Source organism: Malaclemys terrapin, chromosome 22, assembly GCF_027887155.1.
Source record: "Malaclemys terrapin pileata isolate rMalTer1 chromosome 22, rMalTer1.hap1, whole genome shotgun sequence".
Classification (NCBI taxonomy): Eukaryota; Metazoa; Chordata; order Testudines; family Emydidae; genus Malaclemys; species Malaclemys terrapin.
The window spans coordinates 2890819-2910858 of record NC_071526.1 but is presented as its reverse complement, the minus strand read 5'-3'; the positions used below and the strand labels follow the sequence as shown (position 1 = coordinate 2910858).

The 20040-nt window shown below is 49.0% G+C and overlaps 1 protein-coding gene across 4 annotated transcripts in view; it reads left to right on the top strand.

Annotated features, from left to right (window-relative positions):
• Positions 1-20040, top strand: part of SCMH1 (Scm polycomb group protein homolog 1) — a 111128-nt gene that overhangs the window by 27758 nt on the left and 63330 nt on the right. For 3 of the 4 annotated variants that reach the window (XM_054011906.1, XM_054011903.1, XM_054011904.1), the window contains exons 3-7: positions 1128-1196; positions 8849-8919; positions 9898-10132; positions 15110-15198; positions 16393-16636. In XM_054011906.1, the coding sequence (XP_053867881.1) occupies positions 1128-1196; positions 8849-8919; positions 9898-10132; positions 15110-15198; positions 16393-16636 (708 nt within the window). The remainder of the gene's footprint in view (positions 1-1127; positions 1197-8848; positions 8920-9897; positions 10133-15109; positions 15199-16392; positions 16637-20040) is intronic. The other variant, XM_054011905.1, reaches the window with a different exon arrangement.

Genomic DNA, 20040 nt, shown 5'->3' with positions numbered 1-20040 from the left:
CTTCACAAAATTACTTCTGAAAACAGCGTTAAAATAGCTTTAAAAATGCAATGTAAAATAAATGAGTTAGACTGTAATGGCAATAAGGCATGCCGGGCTGTGCGTTCGTCAGCTACCAGTGCATGATGCAGCCTCGTTTGATAAGCAGCTCACCCAAACAGGGACTAATAGCCTATTAATGCATGGTCTGTCGGGCTTCCATGTGTGGAGTTGCCTGTTTTGTTGCTTATCACACTTTGGGAAGGGTCTTGAGAATCCCTTCATTTTTATGCCACTTCACAGTCTGTGGCCACCATCCTTGTGAGCAAAGAGGACTTGAAGTGACAGCCTGTGGAGCCATCAGCACCATTTCTTGAGCAGCCAGTGGGATGCTATCTAGCTGAATTTGGCTCTCTCTGCAGGAGTTGAGCAATACTCAGTGTCTCAGGCCCTGGTGACCTGGGCAGCGAGCACCCCATATTGGAGCTCAGACTCCTGATACTTTGCGTGTGATCCTTCAGGACTTTGGAGGAAACCCATTGATGTCCAAGCCCCTGGATCACCAGAAGAGGGGCTAGGTGGATGGTGGGGAAGGGAATAGCTGCACTGATCTTTATTTGGAAATGGGGATCTGATCCAGGCTTCCCCCTCCCATAAAACAGCACAGGGGGAGGCAGCCCCCTTTCACTTTCATTTCCCCCCCTCTCAGAGTCTGTCCCTGAAGCCTACCAGCCTTTAGCCTCGTTTAAAATGTTAAAAACTAGAAGGTGAAAGGGTTTGTTCCTTGCCTCTTGGCTCATCGTTAATGATGAATATTAGCAGGTGAGAGTTGGTAGAGACTGAGACCCAGCAGACACCTGAGGCCCAATTTTCCTTCTCTTGAGCTCAGTGGGATGAGGCAGATGTAAACTGAGATGGGGGCTTGGTAGATTCTGCGGTGGATGTTGATGGGGAGAGAGCAAGTCAAACAGTGGGAGCTTCCCTCTTGTCCAGGGGTCAGTTCTTCCCTGGGAGATACAAAGGGCCTGTGAGTCAGAGGAAACCAAGTCAGTGTCCAGTGTGTAGCTGTGTGACCACCTCATGCTGAAGACTAGAGCTGAATCAGGCGGGCTTCCTCGTTCACATGAATGCTTTGTTTCTTATCTTAGCCATAGACTGGAAAGATGGTAGAAAGCACAAGTATGGCCGCCCATCAGAGTCTCCTTCCCAGTACCAAGGTAAGAAGGTGCTTCTCAGCTCCCTCTTGTTCCTCTCCTTGAGGTCATTGAATCGCTGAGAACCGAAACTCACCACATATGCTGGAAAACTGATGCAAACTGCATGTAAGGGGCCTTGCCCGTAGCAGTAGTATGTAGAATTGACTGTTTGCACGAGGGTATGTGTTCTCTGGCACTATAGGGTTTCCTTACTTCTAGGTGAACTGTTTCTTTCACATTCATGTGAAATGGTTAATCCAGGCCCAGTCCTGTGGGTGCGATTGTGACTGCACATTCCCATTTTTCCAGCAGCAGGATGTTGGCGTCCACCCCAGTAGACTGGAGCCCCTTGTGAGTCAGCATAGCTGGCAGTCTCTTAGGAGCTGAGGACAAGGTCTGGAGTTAGCAGCATGAGAGTTACTCACTCCTTCCCTCCCTTAGAGACCGTTGGCAGGACAGGTTGTGGTAGTGTGCAGAGCATCTGCAGATTAAGTTTATAAAACTGACAGTTCCTACCCTCTTTCAGAAGAGAGGTCTGGGTGAGTTCTGACTGCTTGGGGCAGTGTAATTTCTGACAAGGCCCCACTTTTTACCTATCTTTATAATCTGGGTTTGTTAATAAGGTTTAATTTACAGATTCCCCACTAAACGCATCCACTGAGCCATAAGAAATTAACAAAGCATTCCCAGAGTGAATAGTTCCTAACATAGAGCACTGCATGCCTTTGTGTAGGGCGTTCTTATGTTTCTTAGAGCCATTAAAACAGCTCCCTGAGGTGCATGGGGGCTCTATGTTGTAGGGAAGTGTTGGGTCTCTGTGTGTCATTGGGCCCTGAGGTATATCCTAGGGGGCAACTCGGGATTCTCATCTGTGTCTCAGGACTCTGCCTGAAGTCATGAGCATTATCCACCATCATAGGGTGGCCATCATGGCTTGGAGAATCCTGCCTAGGCCCCTCCTGGTGGTCTGTAGGAGCTACTTCATGATCTCTGTTTTGCTGGGTGCTGCATCGTTCGAGGGCATGGGGAGGGATGTACTTTTTTCAGGGACAAGATTGATTTGAAATGGTGCCTCTCTCTGAAATTTGATAACGTGGTGTGGTTTGCTCTCCTTTCTCATTCTCCAGCCCAGGCTGAAAGTCTCCACGCCCTCAGTCAGGATGAGGAATTGCTCAAAAGCTGCACTGTGCTCAGGATCAGTTAATTGTCTATAAACTGAACAAGGACTTGTGTAACAATAGGAATCCCCTCACTACAACGAATGCTGACTTGCATGTCACAAAGCTCCACCACACTTGGCTGTGACAGTGCAGCTACAGCTGCTTTCTGGGTGACAGTGTGACAAAATGGGAATTTTTCATAATATTTTGTATGACTATTATGTGTGCCTGAGTTTCTCCTATGTGCTCCGTGGTTAACTAGATGGGGAGAAAAGGGTGTTTGCTCATTGTAGAGACCTAGAGATCCAGGTGTGACTGTCGTGTAGCTGTCTGGGCGCTGGCCCCAGACAATGGCCCAGCCAGTTGGTACCTAGCAACTAACGATTGGGGGAGCCCACCCGCTACAGGAAGCCAGCCAGTTTTGACCAGCTGGAGAGCAAAGAGCAAGATGACCATTTTTGTATGGGAAACCAGAACAAAGGGCAGAGGAGGGCCCCTGTGGGGGTCATTATGTGTGGGCTGCTGGAAGCAGGGCTCACTCTTCTGGACTGAGACTAAAAGGACGGTAAGAGACCTCTGGGCTCCAAACTGACCCAGATAGACCAGGCTGTAACTTTCTGTTCTCTGTGATAACCAAGGACTTTCTATGCTGTGTTCCAGACATCTAGTAAACCTTCTGCTTTTACAACGCTGGCTCAGAGTCAAGAGTTGGGGGGTGCATTGCTCCCTTTGGGTGGGTAAGTCTTCCCACGTGCCCAATTCAGGTGGACTTGCTGAGGGGAGCTTGTGGTGTGAAGCAGGGGTGCTGAAGGCTCCAAGTCTTGGTCCCAGGAGGCAGTAAAGCCAACGGACTTACCCCAGTGAGAGTATGACCCTAAGGGGGTTAACACATTGAAGGTGTTCCTCCCAGGGACTGTTCCAGAGCCGCGCGAGAGCACCAGACTCCTGGATCTGTGACACTGGGTCCTAAACACAATGTGAAAATGTTTCCTGGCAGAGTTAAAACTGGACCAAGGCACCTCTTAGGACAAGGGAGTGGCAGCACATACTGTTCTAAACCCATTAATCCTGAGTGAGTTCTTATTCTGTGTGTTGCAGGGCAAGAAGGTGGAGTGCACTATGAGTTTCACTGGTACTTGTGGTGAATGTGAAACCTAGATTAACAGCTCTGTGTTAGCGAGAACCCTTGGAAATTACAGTAAAGTAGGAGCTGCAGGAATTCTGCTGTCATCAATGAGAGCCTGGCTGCTTGGGAGGGTGAAGTCTTGCATTTTGGAAAGCCACTAATGTGATTGGAATTGCAAGCAGAGAAGACACTTGCATTGTCATTTTCCTATACTGAATCTGGATAGACTGTCCTGCTTTCGTGTGCTGCCCTGACACTATTTAGCAGGCTCACGTATGGGCTGCAGACTTTAATGGGATGCCTTGATCTGGGTAGGGCAAATTCTCCTTGCACAGATGTGACACGAAATGCACATGCATCATGTTCAATAGGAGTGATGACCCTTGAGGATTGAAATGCTAATGGAGCCCAAAACAGATTTCATTTAAACACATAAACAAAAACTCCAGCTTCATTCAAATTCCAGGCAAAAGAATTGCATTAAGTACAACATATGGTTGTGAATTTAAACCAATGCAAGTCAGGGAGTTAAGACTTACGTTGGTCACAAGTCCCGTAGCTTGACCCCTTGTGCACACGGAGTGTTTTTCTCGAGTACGTGGTTTTTAAAGTGGGCTAGGGCCCAATTCTGCCACTTTTACTCACACTGATTAATCCCTTCATTGAGGATACTCATGGAGCAAGGCACTGCCTAGAGCAAAGAAAAGTGACAGAATTGGGCTTTTAATCAATGCTGGCCAAGTTACTCGGGGTGGTGTAGCTTTGAACTTCTTGGCTTTTGTGTGTTTAAGTCCCAGTTGTAACTCTGTATTCTGGCATGTTCCTCACATAATTCCCTGGGTTTGTTATTTTGTAAGCGTACTGGTTTATTTGACTCTGCTGAATAACGGCTATTTGAATGTGTGATCATTCGGGTTCATGTAAGAGTGGTGCTGCCTGTATATTGGCCAGGGGGGGCAGTGTCTGACGAGAAGTGACTTTAGTGCTAGGGAAAGATGCCAGCCAGTGCTAGAGACCAACCTCTTTTCCCATAGAGCAGGCATCAGCAAGGCAAGCTTTTCTCTCTCTGCTCCGTCCACATGCTTCACTGCTCTCTGCTTTTAGGGGTGAGAGAGAGAGAGTTCGGTCTTCATGGTCCATTCAGTCCTCGGCACCTCTGCTGAGTCAGCCTGCAAGGGGCCCAATTAGCTCCAGTTGAGATGCTAGTTGATGTGAAGTGAAGAGCTCACTAAGAACTGGACTGTAGCCACCAACTCATTTTGTATAAGCCACTGAACAGCCATTCAGCAATGTTCAGTTGCTACCAACCTGGGCCCTAGAGGCAGAATGATCCATAGCCCACTATCGTATCTGATTTATTTAAAGCTAGCAAAACGTACGAATAGTAACAGAATACTGAAAACTGAATATTTGGTCCGTGTTATACGGGAGGTCGGAGTAGCTGATCACAGTGGTCCCTTCTGGTATTCTAATCTATGAATGTACCATTCCTTTAAGATGTCATCAGAAGGGGGTTTGGCATCTGGCTCCTGTGCTCTCTGTAGAGTGTGCACCAGGGCTGCTAGGCTCCAGTGCAGATAGAGTTGGAATTGAATGTGCAAGTTAATAATCATGTTTGGATCAATTTGGGGAGGGACCTGAGAAGCCAAGGTTAAGATGAGAAGCCAAGGTTAAGATGACCAAGCCTAATATAGCTGTATTAAATTGTTTGCTCTGTTTCCTAGTGCAGAGCTCTGGATATGTTCTCTACTCCCTGGCCAAAAAAAGTTTTGGATGTATCCTGCCCTGTTCTGCATCACTGACTGCTTTCCCTTCCTTGACAAAACTCTTGTGTCAGTCTACTTGGAATCTGTAAAATGGGGTAATGATATTTGCCCACCTTTGTAAAGCACTTTGAGATCTATGGATGAAAAGCATTATACAAAGGGCTAGGAATTTTTATCACTTCTGCTACTAATACATTGCATTTGTGTAGCATGCACAAGTGTAAGTCATCCAAAGTTTATTGTAAGTTATCTGTGCCATTCATTGTCTGAGGGAGTGATTTTTTAAAAAAAGAAATGTCCTGTAATTAAATGTGTGCATATGTATATAAAGGAATTACCAATACAAGATTGTGGGGCCCTACGTGTGCCACATTTGTTCTTATTTTTTTTTAAAAGTCAGTTTTCATTAAACAGAGAAATCCTCTATCCCCCCTTTTTTGCTTCAATTCTTTAAAAATAAATTGTTACTAAAAAAGCCCTTGAGAGCTGTGAGTCTCTGTTTCACTGCTGTATGTCTGCTCACATTATAGTGCGATGGCAGCAAACAACACTAGAGTTTAAGCTTACATAAGTTTCCATCCTAACACTCTGTTTTCAGTGGCACACAGCTTTCTTAAAAATCCACTGTTCAGTCTGGAATCTTCTAGGTCTGGTCTCTGCCAAAAGGTGGATTGATTTAGAAAGTTCGAGCAGAAAGGCTTTGACTGATGTTGCGTAAGAGGAGAGAGGAGGAAAATAAACCCACTTCTCCCATAGTTTAAAAAAGAAAAGCTTTTTTGGGTAAAAATCTTAAAAGCACCTTAGCCCCCTTTTCAAAAGTGATTTAAGCACGTAGAGTCTGTGCAGGTTGGTTTAAACCTGGCTTATACTGATTTAGTTTGTAAGACATGTAAGAATGTCCACTCACAAGTTGCACTTGTTTAACTAAACCAGTTTAAAATCACAGCTTTAGTTAAACTGGGACAACTTTTGTGTGTAAACCAGCCTCAGTTTGCTTTGCAGTTAAGCCTTTCATCCTCTGGATTGCAGCTATGGGAGGCCATGCTGTTTGAAGAGACAATGGGTGCTGACTAACTGCTTAAAATACATATCTTAGAGAGAGGAGCACTTACATTAACAATCTGTCAACAGAAATATAGTGGGCCATTATAGCAATGAAACAAGTTTAAGTACAGTGTAAAAGAATGAAAAAACGTGTGCTCTACTAGGGTGCATGTAAGATTATAGACGAATGGTATTTCTAATGTATTATTTGAGAGATAGTAGGTGATCATGTCCTTACAGATTCTGTCATTGTTCTTCCTGCATATACACATGGGGCAGAGTGAAGGTTGTGTGTATAACATTAACTTTTGCATTTTCAGACCTTTGAGTGCTTAACCACACCACCTTATATTTTCTCCTTAATAAAGCTTTTATATCAAATAATAAGCTGATTAAAAACCTGATATTCATAATGGGAACTGTAACTGACTCTATAATTGTTCTGCCACTGGTGCTCTTGTGATGATTTGAAAATAGAGGTCTCATGGGTGCTGTTTGGATGAATAGAAGCTAATGTCATGCAGGTTCTTGTAAAAGATCTTTTCTCATCTGCTCAGTCTAAGTGGCAGGAGTCTTGATCTGCTTGGGCCACTTCAGTAAATTCCTCATTTAATAAGAAGTCTTCTAGGGAAGCGTAACACTTTCCCTGGCCCTGCATATAGCTTTGCAGAGCAGTGCAGACAGTGATAACATGTGCTCAGCCCTTCCCCTAGTGGTGGTTTCCAGCTGAAGGAGCCTTTGCCTTGAATAGGATCTCCTCTGTAAATCCCTGCCTGGAGGGTATGTCTGGGCTGCGATTAGACACTCACTTAGTGTCTGCACTGCCACTTTCAGGGCTAAAACTTTAGTCATTCAGGTATGCGAAAAAACACCCCCCTGAGCGACAACCGTTTTAGTGCATAAAAGCGCCAGTAAAGCCAGTGCGTTGTCGCTGGGAGCTGCACTCCTGGCGATAAAGCTCTCACCCCTCATTTGGGGGGTGGATTTTTAATCACCAGGAGAGCTCTCCCCCGGCATTAAAGTGTGGTTACACTGCCCACGTCGCTGCCGTGCTGTAACGTGGGCAGTGTAGACCTACCCTTAGACTCTCACGGCTGGCCCTTGCCAGCTGACTTGGGCTCGCGTGGCTCTGGCTAAGGGGCTGTTTAACTGCCGTACAGACATTCGAGCTGCAGTCCTACTGTGCAGGGTCTGAGACCCTGGGCTCCAGCTCCAGCCCGAACATCAGCAGTGCAGTTAAACAGCCCCTTAGCCCCAGCTCCGTGAGCCTGAGTCAGCTGGCATGGGCCAGCCGCAGGTTTTTACTTGCAGTGTAGACAGACCCTAAGCTACGAACTAACGGTCCAGGACAGGTGATTTATTGCTGACCAGTCCACTAATCAGCTACTAGAAACTGTATGATTCCTGTCCAGATCGGTTTGTTTTTTTAAGAGGAAAAAGAGCCCCGGCTAAGAGGGTGTCAGGGTTCCTTCCCCACTCTGAACTTTAGGGTACAGATGTGGGGGACCTGCATGAGAAGCTCTAAGCTCAATTAACAGCTTAGATCTGGTCTGGCTGCCACCACTCCCAAGCACTAATTCCCTTCTCTGGGTAGCCTTGAGAGACTTCACCAATTTCCTGGTGAACACAGATCCAAACCCCTTGGTTCTTAAAACAAGGAGAAATTAACCATCCCCCATCCTTTCTCCCACCAACTCCTGGTGGATCCAGATCCAACCCCTTGGATCTAAAAACAATCAGGAAAAATCAATCAGGTTATTAAAAAAAAACTTTTAATTAAAGAAAAGAAAGGTAAAAGAAAACCCTCTGGGAGAGATTAGCATACCAGCTACTCTCACAGACAACCGATTCCAAACACAGAGGATGTTCCCCTGGGCAAAAACTTACACAAAAAATACCCAAACACCCAATTTGATTATTCCTCTAATTGCACAAGACAAGTTACAAAGAAATAAACATAAACCTATTTATTCCCTTCACTAATACTCACTACTTGATAAGGGGCTGAATTCTGGAGCTTTCCCACTCCGGTCAAAAGTGAAACTCTGACTTAGACAAAGGGAACTTCCCTCCTTCCCTTTGAACCAGCTTGTCCTCCCATTGGTTCCTCTGGTCAGGTGTCAGCTAGGCTAGGTGAACTTCTTAACCCTTTACAGGTAAAAGAGGCATTAACCCGTAACTATCTGCTTATGACAGGGGGTGACTGAGAGCTCATCCTTCAGTGACTTGTTCTTAGTTCCAAGATTGAGCCGTGTGTTTAATGTATGGCCTGAAGGAGCAAGTCGCTAGGAAACTCTGCTTTCTCCTCTGGCAGCTTACAGCATCAGGCAGCCTATGGGTCTGTGAGATCAGGGAGAAAAGCAGCTTGTACCCAGCACAGTGCTAACACCTCCCCCCTCCAGCCTGGAAATCCAGGACTTGGGCGGTGCAGAGGCCAGGCCAATTCAAGCCAGTTCTTCTCGTCTCTTGGGTAGAGATCTGGCAATAATGGTGTAAGGAGCCCTGGGTTGCTGTTTTCCTGAGCTTTTTGCTGTTTTCTAGGGTCCCATTTTAATCCCCTTCCCCCCCTCTTTGCAGGTCACTTCACCTGGGATAAATACCTGAAAGAAACATGTGCCATCCCAGCTCCTGCCCATTGCTTCAAGCAGGTAATTTGTTGGGTGGTGTCTCAGGTGCAGGGGGGAGGGTCTGTTTGTGATCCTAGAGCTCCAATTCAGGACAAGCCTTCGAATAGGCTCTGGCCCTTTAATCCAAGAGGGAGGAGCAGCAGGGAAAGCAGACCCTTGGCAGGACTGTTAAGCAAAGATAAAAGAGATGATGTTCATGGCTTGTATAAATGTATAGAATAACCCAGGGGACTTAACTCTCAGATGTGGATGGGTGGGAACATCAAAGCTCTGTGTCTCTGCTGAGCTCAGGTGCTGGAGGGAAGTGTATATAAGCTGGATCATTGCTTAGTGTAGTTATAATTTAGATTTCGCTGGATGCATGCCAGTAAAGGGAGTTTCTTGAACAGCTTCCCTTCTGCAAAATTCCCTGGATCTTGGTAAGCTGTTTCACTGTCTCCTGGGCTGTAGTATCCAGTATCTGGCTATGTTGCCTGGCTTGCTGGCTGCCAAAATCATCAGTCAAGTTGATGTGAGGGCCCAGGACAGAGCTAGCAGGAGGGGGTGGGTCAAGATGCATCAGCCAAACTGTCTGTGGAGTTCCAAGATAAGCCTGTGCTACAGCTGGTGCAGGCTAGTGCTTGGAGCGCCTCCCTTACCCACTCCAAATGTATTTGTTTTATTGTGTTTCAAAAGCAAAAGAGACAGTCTGTGTGTGTGTGTTTGGGGCTGTTAAATAACCCCTTGTGTGTTATGCTGGTGGGTGTCTCAGATGGGGCAAGGCCCCAGAAAAGGACCTGGCTCAAGGTGAAACTTGTGGCGAAAGGCGATAGATTGTGGGTGGCTGGGTGCCAAGGCCTTCGTTCACTGAGCTCTCCTTGCTGCTCTCTGTGGCACCTGTTTCAGCATTGGCAAGGAGGGCACTGTCCATCCTCAGCTGCCAGGAGCAGTGGGTCTTGGGGCTGGGGTTCTGGGAAGGAAATGGGGCAGATGTGAAGTCCTGGCTCTTGTTCTCTGCAGTCGTACACTCCACCCAGCAATGAATTCAAGATCAGCATGAAACTAGAAGCCCAGGACCCCAGAAACACCACCTCCACCTGCATCGCCACTGTGGTGGGTCTGACAGGCGCACGGCTGCGCCTGCGTCTCGATGGCAGTGACAACAAGAATGACTTCTGGCGGCTGGTGGACTCTGCTGAAATCCAGCCCATAGGGAACTGCGAGAAGAATGGAGGGATGCTGCAGCCGCCTCTAGGTGAGCCTGAAATCCTGTCATCCGACCAATGGAAAACAGCCACAAGCTGTGGGGGGATACCTAGTACCCTTTTTGCTTTCCTGCTCAGTACAGGAAGGCATGGACTGTACTCGCCTACCAGGGCTTGTTTCACACTCTCACACTGTGTGTCTCACTCACCTCCCAACACATACTTGCATTAATGTTGTTGTTACTTCTTGGTTCTTCCTGCAATGCACATATATTCTCTGTAATTTTATTCTTTAAAGGGTGTTATTTTAGTGTTTTGACTGGTCAATGCATTTCATAATTTTTATTTCTCTCTTGCACTTAAGTTTAATTCAGTGAGTAGTGAGTTCTAAAATGCCTTAACTTGTCCTGGCTGGAGTAATTAATTATCCCTATGGTAACTTTTAAAATATATATATTATATCTAGTTTTTTTGTTTCTACTGGTGGCGCACATCCGCACATACCTTGGTGCACGTAACAAAATGTATTCCACACCTGGATGGAAAAAATTAGAGGGAACATTGGTGCGAGTGGTGGCCAATCTAACTTGCAAGTTACCTACTATTAAAAATCTGTGAAACACAATATATTCTTTTCACACCATCAGCCCTTCTCTCTCAGGGCTTGTCTACGTTACCCGCTGGATCAGTGGGCAGCGATCGATCCAGCAGGGGTCAATACGCGATAAATCGACCGCTGAGCGCTCTCCCATTGACTCCGGTACTCCACCAGGGCAAGAGGCACAGGCAGAGTTGATGGGAGAGCGTCAGCTGTCAACTTACCGCAGTGAAGACACCACTGAAGTCACATAGCTGCAGTCGCGTAACTTCGATCGATTCCCACCCCCTAGTGTAGACCAGGCCTCACTTCCATGTGTTCAGATCATGGTCATGAGCCGTAGGATGGAGGGCGCCGTATTGGACCCTGTCAAGTGTAATGTAGAGAATAACCAAGGAGAGGTTTGAGAGTCCAGCTCAGTCATTGCTCCTCAACCCACAGCACTTTCCATTTACTTTCCGGCCATCCAGGCACACCTGTGCCCATGTACTAAGGGCCAGCGCAGAGAATCGGGTGTCAAGTGTAGACGCTGGCTGGAGCACCAGCTGGATGGGTTTAAATCACTCCACTCCTCTTAATTAGGGCTCCCTGCTGGGCAGCAGACTAACTGAGGTCATTGAAAGGAAAAAAATACATCTGCTTCAAATAACTCTCAGCCCTGCCGTGAATGAAAGGGACAGACACAGCATTTCATCGTTGTTGTTTTTAAACTTTATTTGGCTACAGTTCTATAAATGGCCCTTTCTTATCTCTCAGTTAAACACTGCTTCACTCCTTAGCGGTGGCCAAATGGGTCTCCAGTGAGCCAAACTGATGCTGACTCTGTCCCAATTCACATGAATGGCAGCTGCCAGGTCCTCATGAGATGTTCCTATAAAGAACCCGTCCAGTTAGCACGTCCCTGTAGAAGTGTACCGAGCTGAAAGGTGGTGGAAGATGAAGGACTTGCATATGAGACTGTGCAGTGGAGACCATTTCCCCTAAAGTGCCCTCTGGAGGGTCAGGTGGACATACTGTGTAGGCTGCCAGCTAGCCGTGACTTGGGAATGGGGAGCACAAGAAGAGGGATCTTGGCAGGGAAGGGAGTGGTGTGGGATGGAAGCCACACACCTTACCACGTGAGGGTATGAGAGTCCTAGTTCACTGCCAGCACAGGGCGCTGTGATTGTGGGTTCCCCAGACCACACTGATGTGTATCTGCTGAGGATCTGGCCCTATGAGTCCCTAACCCAGTTCAGTGCAGAAGACACTGGCATGAGAAATCTGTCTTTGATCATAGCCACTCACTTCACTCAGCTGAGGCAAAAACCCTGTATGGAGTTACTTCCTGCACATCTCTGTCAGAATGAACCAGCTTTGGAGAGCCTAGTCTGTGAGAAATAAGGTTCCTTTGGCTGTTGAAGTGGTCCCAAACTGGAGCTTTGGAGCATACAGTGTAGAGGCCCAGGTCTGGCTTACTGGCTGGACCCCATGAGTCTTGTTGCCTTGTCATTTCCAACGGGTCATAGCAGCTAAGACCTGCCTGCAGAGATGGGGACTCGGAGGGTGAGGTTGAGAGGCAGTTCACTTCCTCCAAATGCTACATAACAAACTGGAGTCTGGCCTCTATGGATCTTCCTGCCATGAGCAAGCTGATCATTTCTGATGCATTGTACCTCTCCCACTAACAGGCGAGTCAGATCTGCTATGTCTGTCAACGTTTGATTGAGCCTCATTTTTAATAAATGAAGTACCAGCATTGTGCCCATAAAATCTGCTGTTGCCTACCCACAGTAGGCAGCCCAAGATAAGATGCCACTCAATAGGGGCAGCTGTATCTTGTGCATGTGCAGTTACCTGGACATGCCCACATGCATATTTTGCATATAAAGCCCAAGGGTCTGTTTTGGGTTTGATGACAGAGGTGTTTGTGCTATTCCTCGGTCTGCCACCAGAGGGCAATAAGAGTAATCATGTTAGACTTCCAGCTCATCTCATGTGGCTCTGTAGGTGGTAGGTAGTTTGAACTGGATGTGGAGCATCTATCATGCTGGGTCCTGATGGGACAGTCCGTGTCACTGACCTGGTTACCTTTGTGATCTGTCGTAGAGGCAGGGTTGGGGACAAGAGGTGGCAGATAGTCACCCCCTTATCTGCTGATCTCTCATAGCCCAAGTACAGGTAACAAACCACACTCCTGAGCTGCTGGCCCTCTGCTCCCTCTTCACAGAGCACCAAAGCCTGGTATGTGTACGTGGCACTAAATGCCAAGTCTGTCACTTGGTGTCTTTCATGCCTACTGAAGCTTCATTGTTCAGCTGTTGTTTCTTGGTAGCATGAATAGAAGCGGCTGCTTGCTGGTGAACTTGAGGCTGTGGGGAGGTTTTCCCCTTTCCCAAGCTTACCTGAGCAGCTGGTTTTCATGTCCTGTTTCCCGGGTTCCACGACAGAACTGCGTAGATCAGCGGTTTTCAAACTCTGGGTCAGGACCCCAAAGTGTATCGTGATCCCATTTTAATGGGGTCGTCAGGGCTAACATTAGACTTGCTGGGGCCCAAAGCCCGAGTCCCACTGCCGGGGGCCAAAGATCAAGGACTTCGACCTGGGGAGGCAGGGCTTGGGCTTGGCTTTGTCCCCCCTTTCCCCCAGTGGGCGGCAGGGCTCGGGTGGGCTCAGGCTTTGGTCTACTGGGGCTGTGTAGTAATTTTTTTGGTTAGACGGGGGGTCACGATGCAATGAAGTTTGAGAACCTGGCGTAGATAAAACACCAGCTTTGACTTAGCTCGTTGGGACATCTCTGGCACTCAGGCCCTGTCTACAATGGCAAAACTTCCCCCTGTGGTCATCACTGCTGCAGTTCCCAGGGAACTGTCAGTGGAAATCCAGCCCCAGGGTTAACTCTGAAATGCTGTAAGGATGTAAAGGGCATCCCCTTGCTAAGCATCAGAAATTGACCCTTTGGCGCTGAGGTGCCAGGCTGTCAAGCCAAGGCACTGACACTGGACTCCTCTTGTGAGCATGCTTTCAGGGTCTGCACTTCCTGTGGCTGCCAGCTTCCCCCCTCCCCCCCCCCCCGGGGGGCTTCCCACTTTGCATTGGCGGAATGCCCAAGGTAATGGGCTAGCAGAGGGGTGCTCCCTCACACCATATCCTAGCACAATTTCTGTAACCTCCATTTTCTCTCTTCTTCTTTGTTCTTTTATTCCTTTTTGTCTTTTTTTCTGTACTCTCCCAAATAGGACTGAGAGTCTGGCCTTTCTGGGATCAATAATGTCAACCATTAAAAAGAACAAGCCTCGTAGTTCCCCTTCCTTTCCCCCTTGTGGTGCTGGCACGTGTGGGGTGGGAAGCATTGGCTGCTGGCATTGCTGTTCAGACATGATGCATTTTCATACTTGCCAATAGTTTAGCTTCTCAGGTACAGACTCCTGTAATGAGGAACTCATCAGTACAGGCGCTGACTTTCAATGTGCTGGGGGGGGTGCTCGACCCCTGGCTTTGCCCCAGGCCCCATCCCACTCCACCTTTTCCCACCCCCACCCTGCCTCTTCCCACCCCGTTCTGCCCCCTCCCCCGAGTGTGCTGCGTTCTCGCTCCTCCAACCTCCTCCTTCCCCCTGAGCCTCCTGCATGCCGCGAAACAGCTGATCGTGACAGGCGGGAGGCGCGGGGCGGGAAGGGAAGGCGCTGATCGGCAGGGCCTGCCGGCGGGCAGAAGATGCTGGGGGGAGGGGGGAATGCTGATAGGGGCCTGACGATTTTTACCCAGCCCCGGAGCACCCACAGAGTCAGCGCCTATGCTCATCAGTAACACATGGAAACCCTCTTTCTCCTCAACATACCCCTCTGCTCCCCAGAAGCCCCTTCCTGGTACTTCCATGGGCATTCCTGATACCCAGGTGCCCAGCATGGTATTGGTACCAATTGCTGTCACCATCTTGCCCAGCCCAGCTCCTACCTATGTCTGTATCTTAGCTGCTTGCGACTCACCTCTGTGCGGATGAAAGGTCAGCAAGGAAGCTGCTGGCCTCCATAGGATGTATGTATGCACCAGGGATAACGTCATGGGCCTGACCCTGTCCTTGCCCATTGGTGTCTGCTCTGCGCCCAGTTGACTGCCATGTGCAAACACTAATTCCATGCAAAGTGCTTTGTGAGCAGGGCCAGGGCGGGGGCTTTTATTACAATGAACAAAATCACAGCCACATCTGATTGTTTCCAAGTGGGGACCCGCGGCTGACATAATCCAGTTTGCGGAAAGGGCCATTCCTAGCTCTCCCGTTTTCAGAGGAAAATGCTGGGGGATCTTAAAGTGCATGAAGGCTGAGACTGGATGAATAGTGTGGAGAGGGTGTGATATGCAAGGTGTTCATCAGAGCAACCTGGGTTCTGCCTCACCCAATGGGCCCCACCGATATGTAATAGTCTCCATCTCTGCATCTGTTCTGCAGGTTTTCGGCTGAATGCCTCCTCTTGGCCCATGTTCCTCCTGAAAACTCTGAATGGAGCAGAGATGGCTCCTCTCCGGATTTTTCACAAGGTATCGTATTGCATGCAAAGGGCTCCCCTTGGCACAGGACACCCAGGCCAGCTCTCTGGTGTGTAGTGCAGTTAGACGTCTGCGGTTGGCCCGTGCCAGCTGACTGGCTCACGGGGCTCGGGCTAAGGGGCTGTTTAATTGTGGTTTAGACATTCTGGCTGGGGCTGGAACCCGAGCTCTGGGACCCTTGAGGTGGTGCTCCAGTTTGGCCAATGAAAAAGAGTCCCAGTGAGATCTGGTGAATCAGAGCTGCCTGAGTGGGAGTCAGGGGCGGGTGAGAGCTACCAGGGGACCGTGGAAGGTTCCAGAAGGAAGCAGAAAGTTGTCCCTGGGAGAAGGCTGAAGACAAGGAGAGCAGCAAGAGAGGTTTGCTGGCTGGCATGCCCAAACCAGAGAGCTGAAGGCAGTGGGAGGTGCCTATGATTTGAAGCCGGAGAGGGCCAAAGGCGGGAGAGCAGTGGAGGACTTACCTGCTGACGTCTCTGTGAGAGAGAGGTGGGCCCAGAGGAGCCTTGAGAGGGCCGGGCAGTGGGGGATGCTCCCAGCAGAGAGGCTGGGGAGGGAAGAGCAGCGTTACACTCCAGTGGGAAGGCCTGGGGTGGCTGTGCTGGCGGAGGGACAGAAGAGGGCTGAACAGGAGCTTAGATGTGACCGAAGATACCAGTGTGCAGTGTGAAAGCAGAGAGGTAGGCGGTGCCCACTGGGAAAAGTGGGGTTTTAAGGGCTATAGACACTGGGTGTGGGAATTGTACTATGGTTGGGATTTTGTGGGGATTCAGAGAACTGTGTTTGGGAGTAAAACCGCTCTAAGGAAGGATGGTGTTTAAGCAAGAGAGCCTGAAGTGGATTTACTGGGAACTCTGAAAGCGGGGCTGCCTGTGACACTTTCTCGCATCAGTGTGCCACTGAGGAGCTGTCACAAGGTAGCTGCATTCTGTCACCCGGTTTGTTTGGTCCTGAGTGCAGCAGGCACAGGGTGCCATAACTAGAGGCCTTGCCTAGAGGTGCACATTTTAAACCAGTCCTGGTATAAACTGGAGCCACTTTCTTTACCCTCTGACATGGAGCTGAATTGGTTCTGGCTCCATCTAGCCCTGCTCTTGTGATGATGTAGGGAGGGGATTAATCCAAACCCAGGAGACACCGACACACACTACCTCTTTTGTAATCACCTTTCTGAACCCTCCCCTGTAGGAGCCACCGTCTCCATCCCAAAACTTCTTCAAGACGGGCATGAAGCTGGAGGCAGTGGACAGGAAGAACCCACACTTCATCTGCCCAGCCACCATTGGGGAGGTGAGAGGCTCCGAGGTCCTCGTGACGTTCGATGGCTGGAGAGGTGCGTTCGATTACTGGTGCCGCTACGACTCCAGGGACATCTTTCCTGTCGGCTGGTGCTCACTGACAGGAGACAACCTGCAGCCCCCTGGGACAAAAGGTAAGGGCCACATCCCATCTCAGCTTCCTTGTCTGCTCAGCCCCTGCAAAGCAGACAGGGACTGGCAACTATGAGTCCTGTGTTCTGTTCCTGGCTCTGCTACAGACCTGTTGTGTGTCCTTGAGTAAATCCCTGCCCTCCCTGTGCCTCGGTTTCCCCACAATATGGGAGATGATATTTGCTCAGCTCCTGGGGCTGGTTTGAAATCCTTGATGGAAGGTGCAGAGGAGTTTTGCGTTTTTCCCTGAGCAGGAGATTTAGTAATCACTATTAACAGTAACAATATAGTGGAGGCTGGAGAGACTCTGAAAGCAGGTTTGTAAGTCCCAGCTATTCCTGAGGAGGGAAGGACCAGGTTAAATAAAATAAAATAAAAATAAATTAATGGAAGATACCCCATCTCCTAGAACTGGAAGGGACCTTGAAAGGTCATCGAGTCCAGCCCCTTGCCTTCACTAGCAGGACCAAGTACTTATTTTGCCCCAGATCCCCAAGTGGCCCCCTCAAGGATTGAACTCACAACCCTGGGTTTAGCAGGCCAATGCTCAAACCACTGAGTTATCCCTCCCCCCAAAATTAGGTTGTGATGCTCAGTGAGATTACTCAGCTCTTCACCCCTCTCAAGATCCCTCAGAACCTGTCCTGCCTCTTCAGAAAACACAGGGTCCCGGTGCCTTCCATCCAAACTGGTAGTCCTGGGACTGCTGGGAATATAGCAGGGGGATGCGGGTCACATGGGGTCAGGGAGCTGGGGAGCCAGGACCGTCCTAACTGAAAGGACTCTGCTCCCTACAGGAAAGGTGAGGAGGCGAGGGAGAGGCCCATCCTGGGGCAGTAGTACAGTGGCTGCTGTTCATGCTTTTGGCAGAGTTGTTTTGCTTTCCCTTAGGTTGTGCTGTCCACTGGGGACCTGGAAAAGGCAGGTCGTGCTGAGATGAGAAGCTGTGTCTGCCTCTCCTCCCCGCCCCCAGCAGCCTTGTCTGCTGTGGGTTGGTGGCTGTGACCCTCCAGCCTTGAGGGTGCCCCAGTGTCTGGACGCTACATGGGGGCTGTTGAGGTGCTCTAACACCTGTTGCCCCCTGTAGCTGGAACTGCCCTAAAGGACATAAGGGCTGCCACTTTCCCCAGCCGTGGCCATTTGGCAGTAACGTGCTGGCTGGCAGGTTCAGCAGGGGAGTATAAAGCATAAACCTTCAGTGCAAGGCAGCAGCTAAATCAGTAGGTTGTTCCTTTAGCTCCACCCTCCGCATCATCTGTGACCTTTGAAGCCAAGGATCTGGCTTTGATGGAAGCCTTCCCTGTTCTTAGTGCCGCACAGCTAGGCGGTCCTCCCGGAGACTGATGAGCGGAGATCTCCTCCACTTTGCCTATGAATAAACCCAGATGTGAGCTCCCCTGGGATTAGGAAGATGCATCCGGCTGATGGAAGCTGAAAGGCACTCTTTGGTTATCTTGGATCTCTGCCTCCAGTATAGTTAACCGTTGTGCTCCCAGCCTCCCCCACTCCCTGCTGTTTGTTTGTGTTTTGCCTGCTGCCTCTCCCTACGCTGTCATCTTACACGCTTTACAACCAGTGCTCCAGCTGCCCAGCAGGAGGTGCTCTTGAGCCTATATGATTTACCCAGCTCCTTTGAGATCTGAGCTCCAGCCAGGTTCACAGCACTTCTCTGGTACACGAAAATGGCTGACATCCTTGTAGGTTTTGGCTGGAGGCTTCTGTTCCTTGAAGTTAACCTAGGGGGCTTTGAGGATGATTTCAGCGCAGTGGGAACTGATTCTATGAGACCTTCTTATCTGTTCAGCCTGGGTAGCTGGGTGCTCCTTCAGACCTATCTGTGCTCCGGGCTGGGGAGGAAGTGGAGGGGCATCCAGAAATGATACATGTCTAGGGGAACAGTACTGTATCATTGGGAAGCATTTGCCTACCTCAGTTAGCAGGTAGCTGTGACAAGCTTTCCCTCTTACATTGACCTCAGCCAGGTGGTAGGCATGGGAAATCATAACGAAGAGCTCCCGTAGAACCAGGAGAAGGGTGCTTCTGGATGTGATATGCGGACAGTGGTCACTCCTGTCCTGCCCGTACCGGGGGGAAGAGCCTCATTCATGGCAATTGAAAGGAAATTTCCTTGGCTGGTAGCATTTCCCCAGGCAAGTTCAGCTCAGATTCTTCTTGTCACAAGATTTCCCCCCCCCTCCCCCCCCCAGTGAGTACTGCCCCAACTCTGTGGTTTTATCCTGAGGAAGAGAAGTGCTGAGGATCCTTTCTTTCCTTCTGTCATTAAAATTCTCACCCCATCTGTTCATTCCTAACAGCTGCCTTCCCTTTGGGCAAGAAGGGATAAACACAGCTCCCTCCAGAGCCTGTGAATTGCTGCTCCTAAGGAAGTTGGGGGGAAGGTTCACCTCAGACAAACTCCAGGCAAACAGTCAGCATTTTAATATGGCTACCTGTTAAAGGTTACAGGTCTACCTCTAGGAACAAAGAGTGCAGGCCCAACTTACGGGAGAATTGGCTCTATCCTGGGAGACAGGGATTTGGGGGTTGTGGTGGATAATAAGCTGAACGTGAGTTCCCAACGTGATGCTGTGGCCAAAAGAGTTAAGGCAATCCTGGGATGCATAAGTGGAAATCTCGAGTAGGAGTACAGAGGTTATTTTACCTCTATATTTGGGGCTCGTGCAGCCGCTACTGGAATCCTGTGTCCAGTTCTGGTGCCCACAATTCAAGAAGGATGTTGATGAATTGGAGAAGGTTCAGAGAAGAGTAATGAGAATGATTCAAGGATTAGAAAACCAGCCTTATAGTGATAAGACTGAAGGAGCTCAATCTCTTTAGCTTAACAAAGAGAAGATTAAGGAGTGACTTGATCAGTCTCTAAGTATCATAGAACCATAGGGTTAGAAGGGACCGCAAGGGTCATCTAGTCTAACCCCCTGCCAAGGTGCAAGATTTGTTGTGTCTAAACCATCCAAGACAAATGGCTCCAGCCTCCTTTTGAAAACTTGGAATGAAGGAGCTTCCATAACCTCCCTAGGCAGTCTGTTCTGTTGTCCTACTCTTCTTACAGTTAGGAAGTTTATCCTGAGATTTAATCTAAATCTGCTTTGCTGTAGTTTGAACCCATTGCCTCTTGCCCTGCCCTCTGTGGCAAGAGAGAACAACTTTTCTTCCTCTTTTTTTATGACAACTTTTCAAGTATTTTAAGATTACTGTTATGTCCCCCCCTCAATCTCCTCTTTTCCTAACTAAATATACCCAGTTCTTCGAGTGATTGCTCAGGTGTATTCCACAGTAGGTGTGCGTGCTCACCACGTGCACTGGTGCCGGAAGTTTTTCCCTTAGTAGTACCCGTAGTGGGGGAGCCCCACTGCGACCCCTGGAGTGGCGTCTCTATATCGCACCA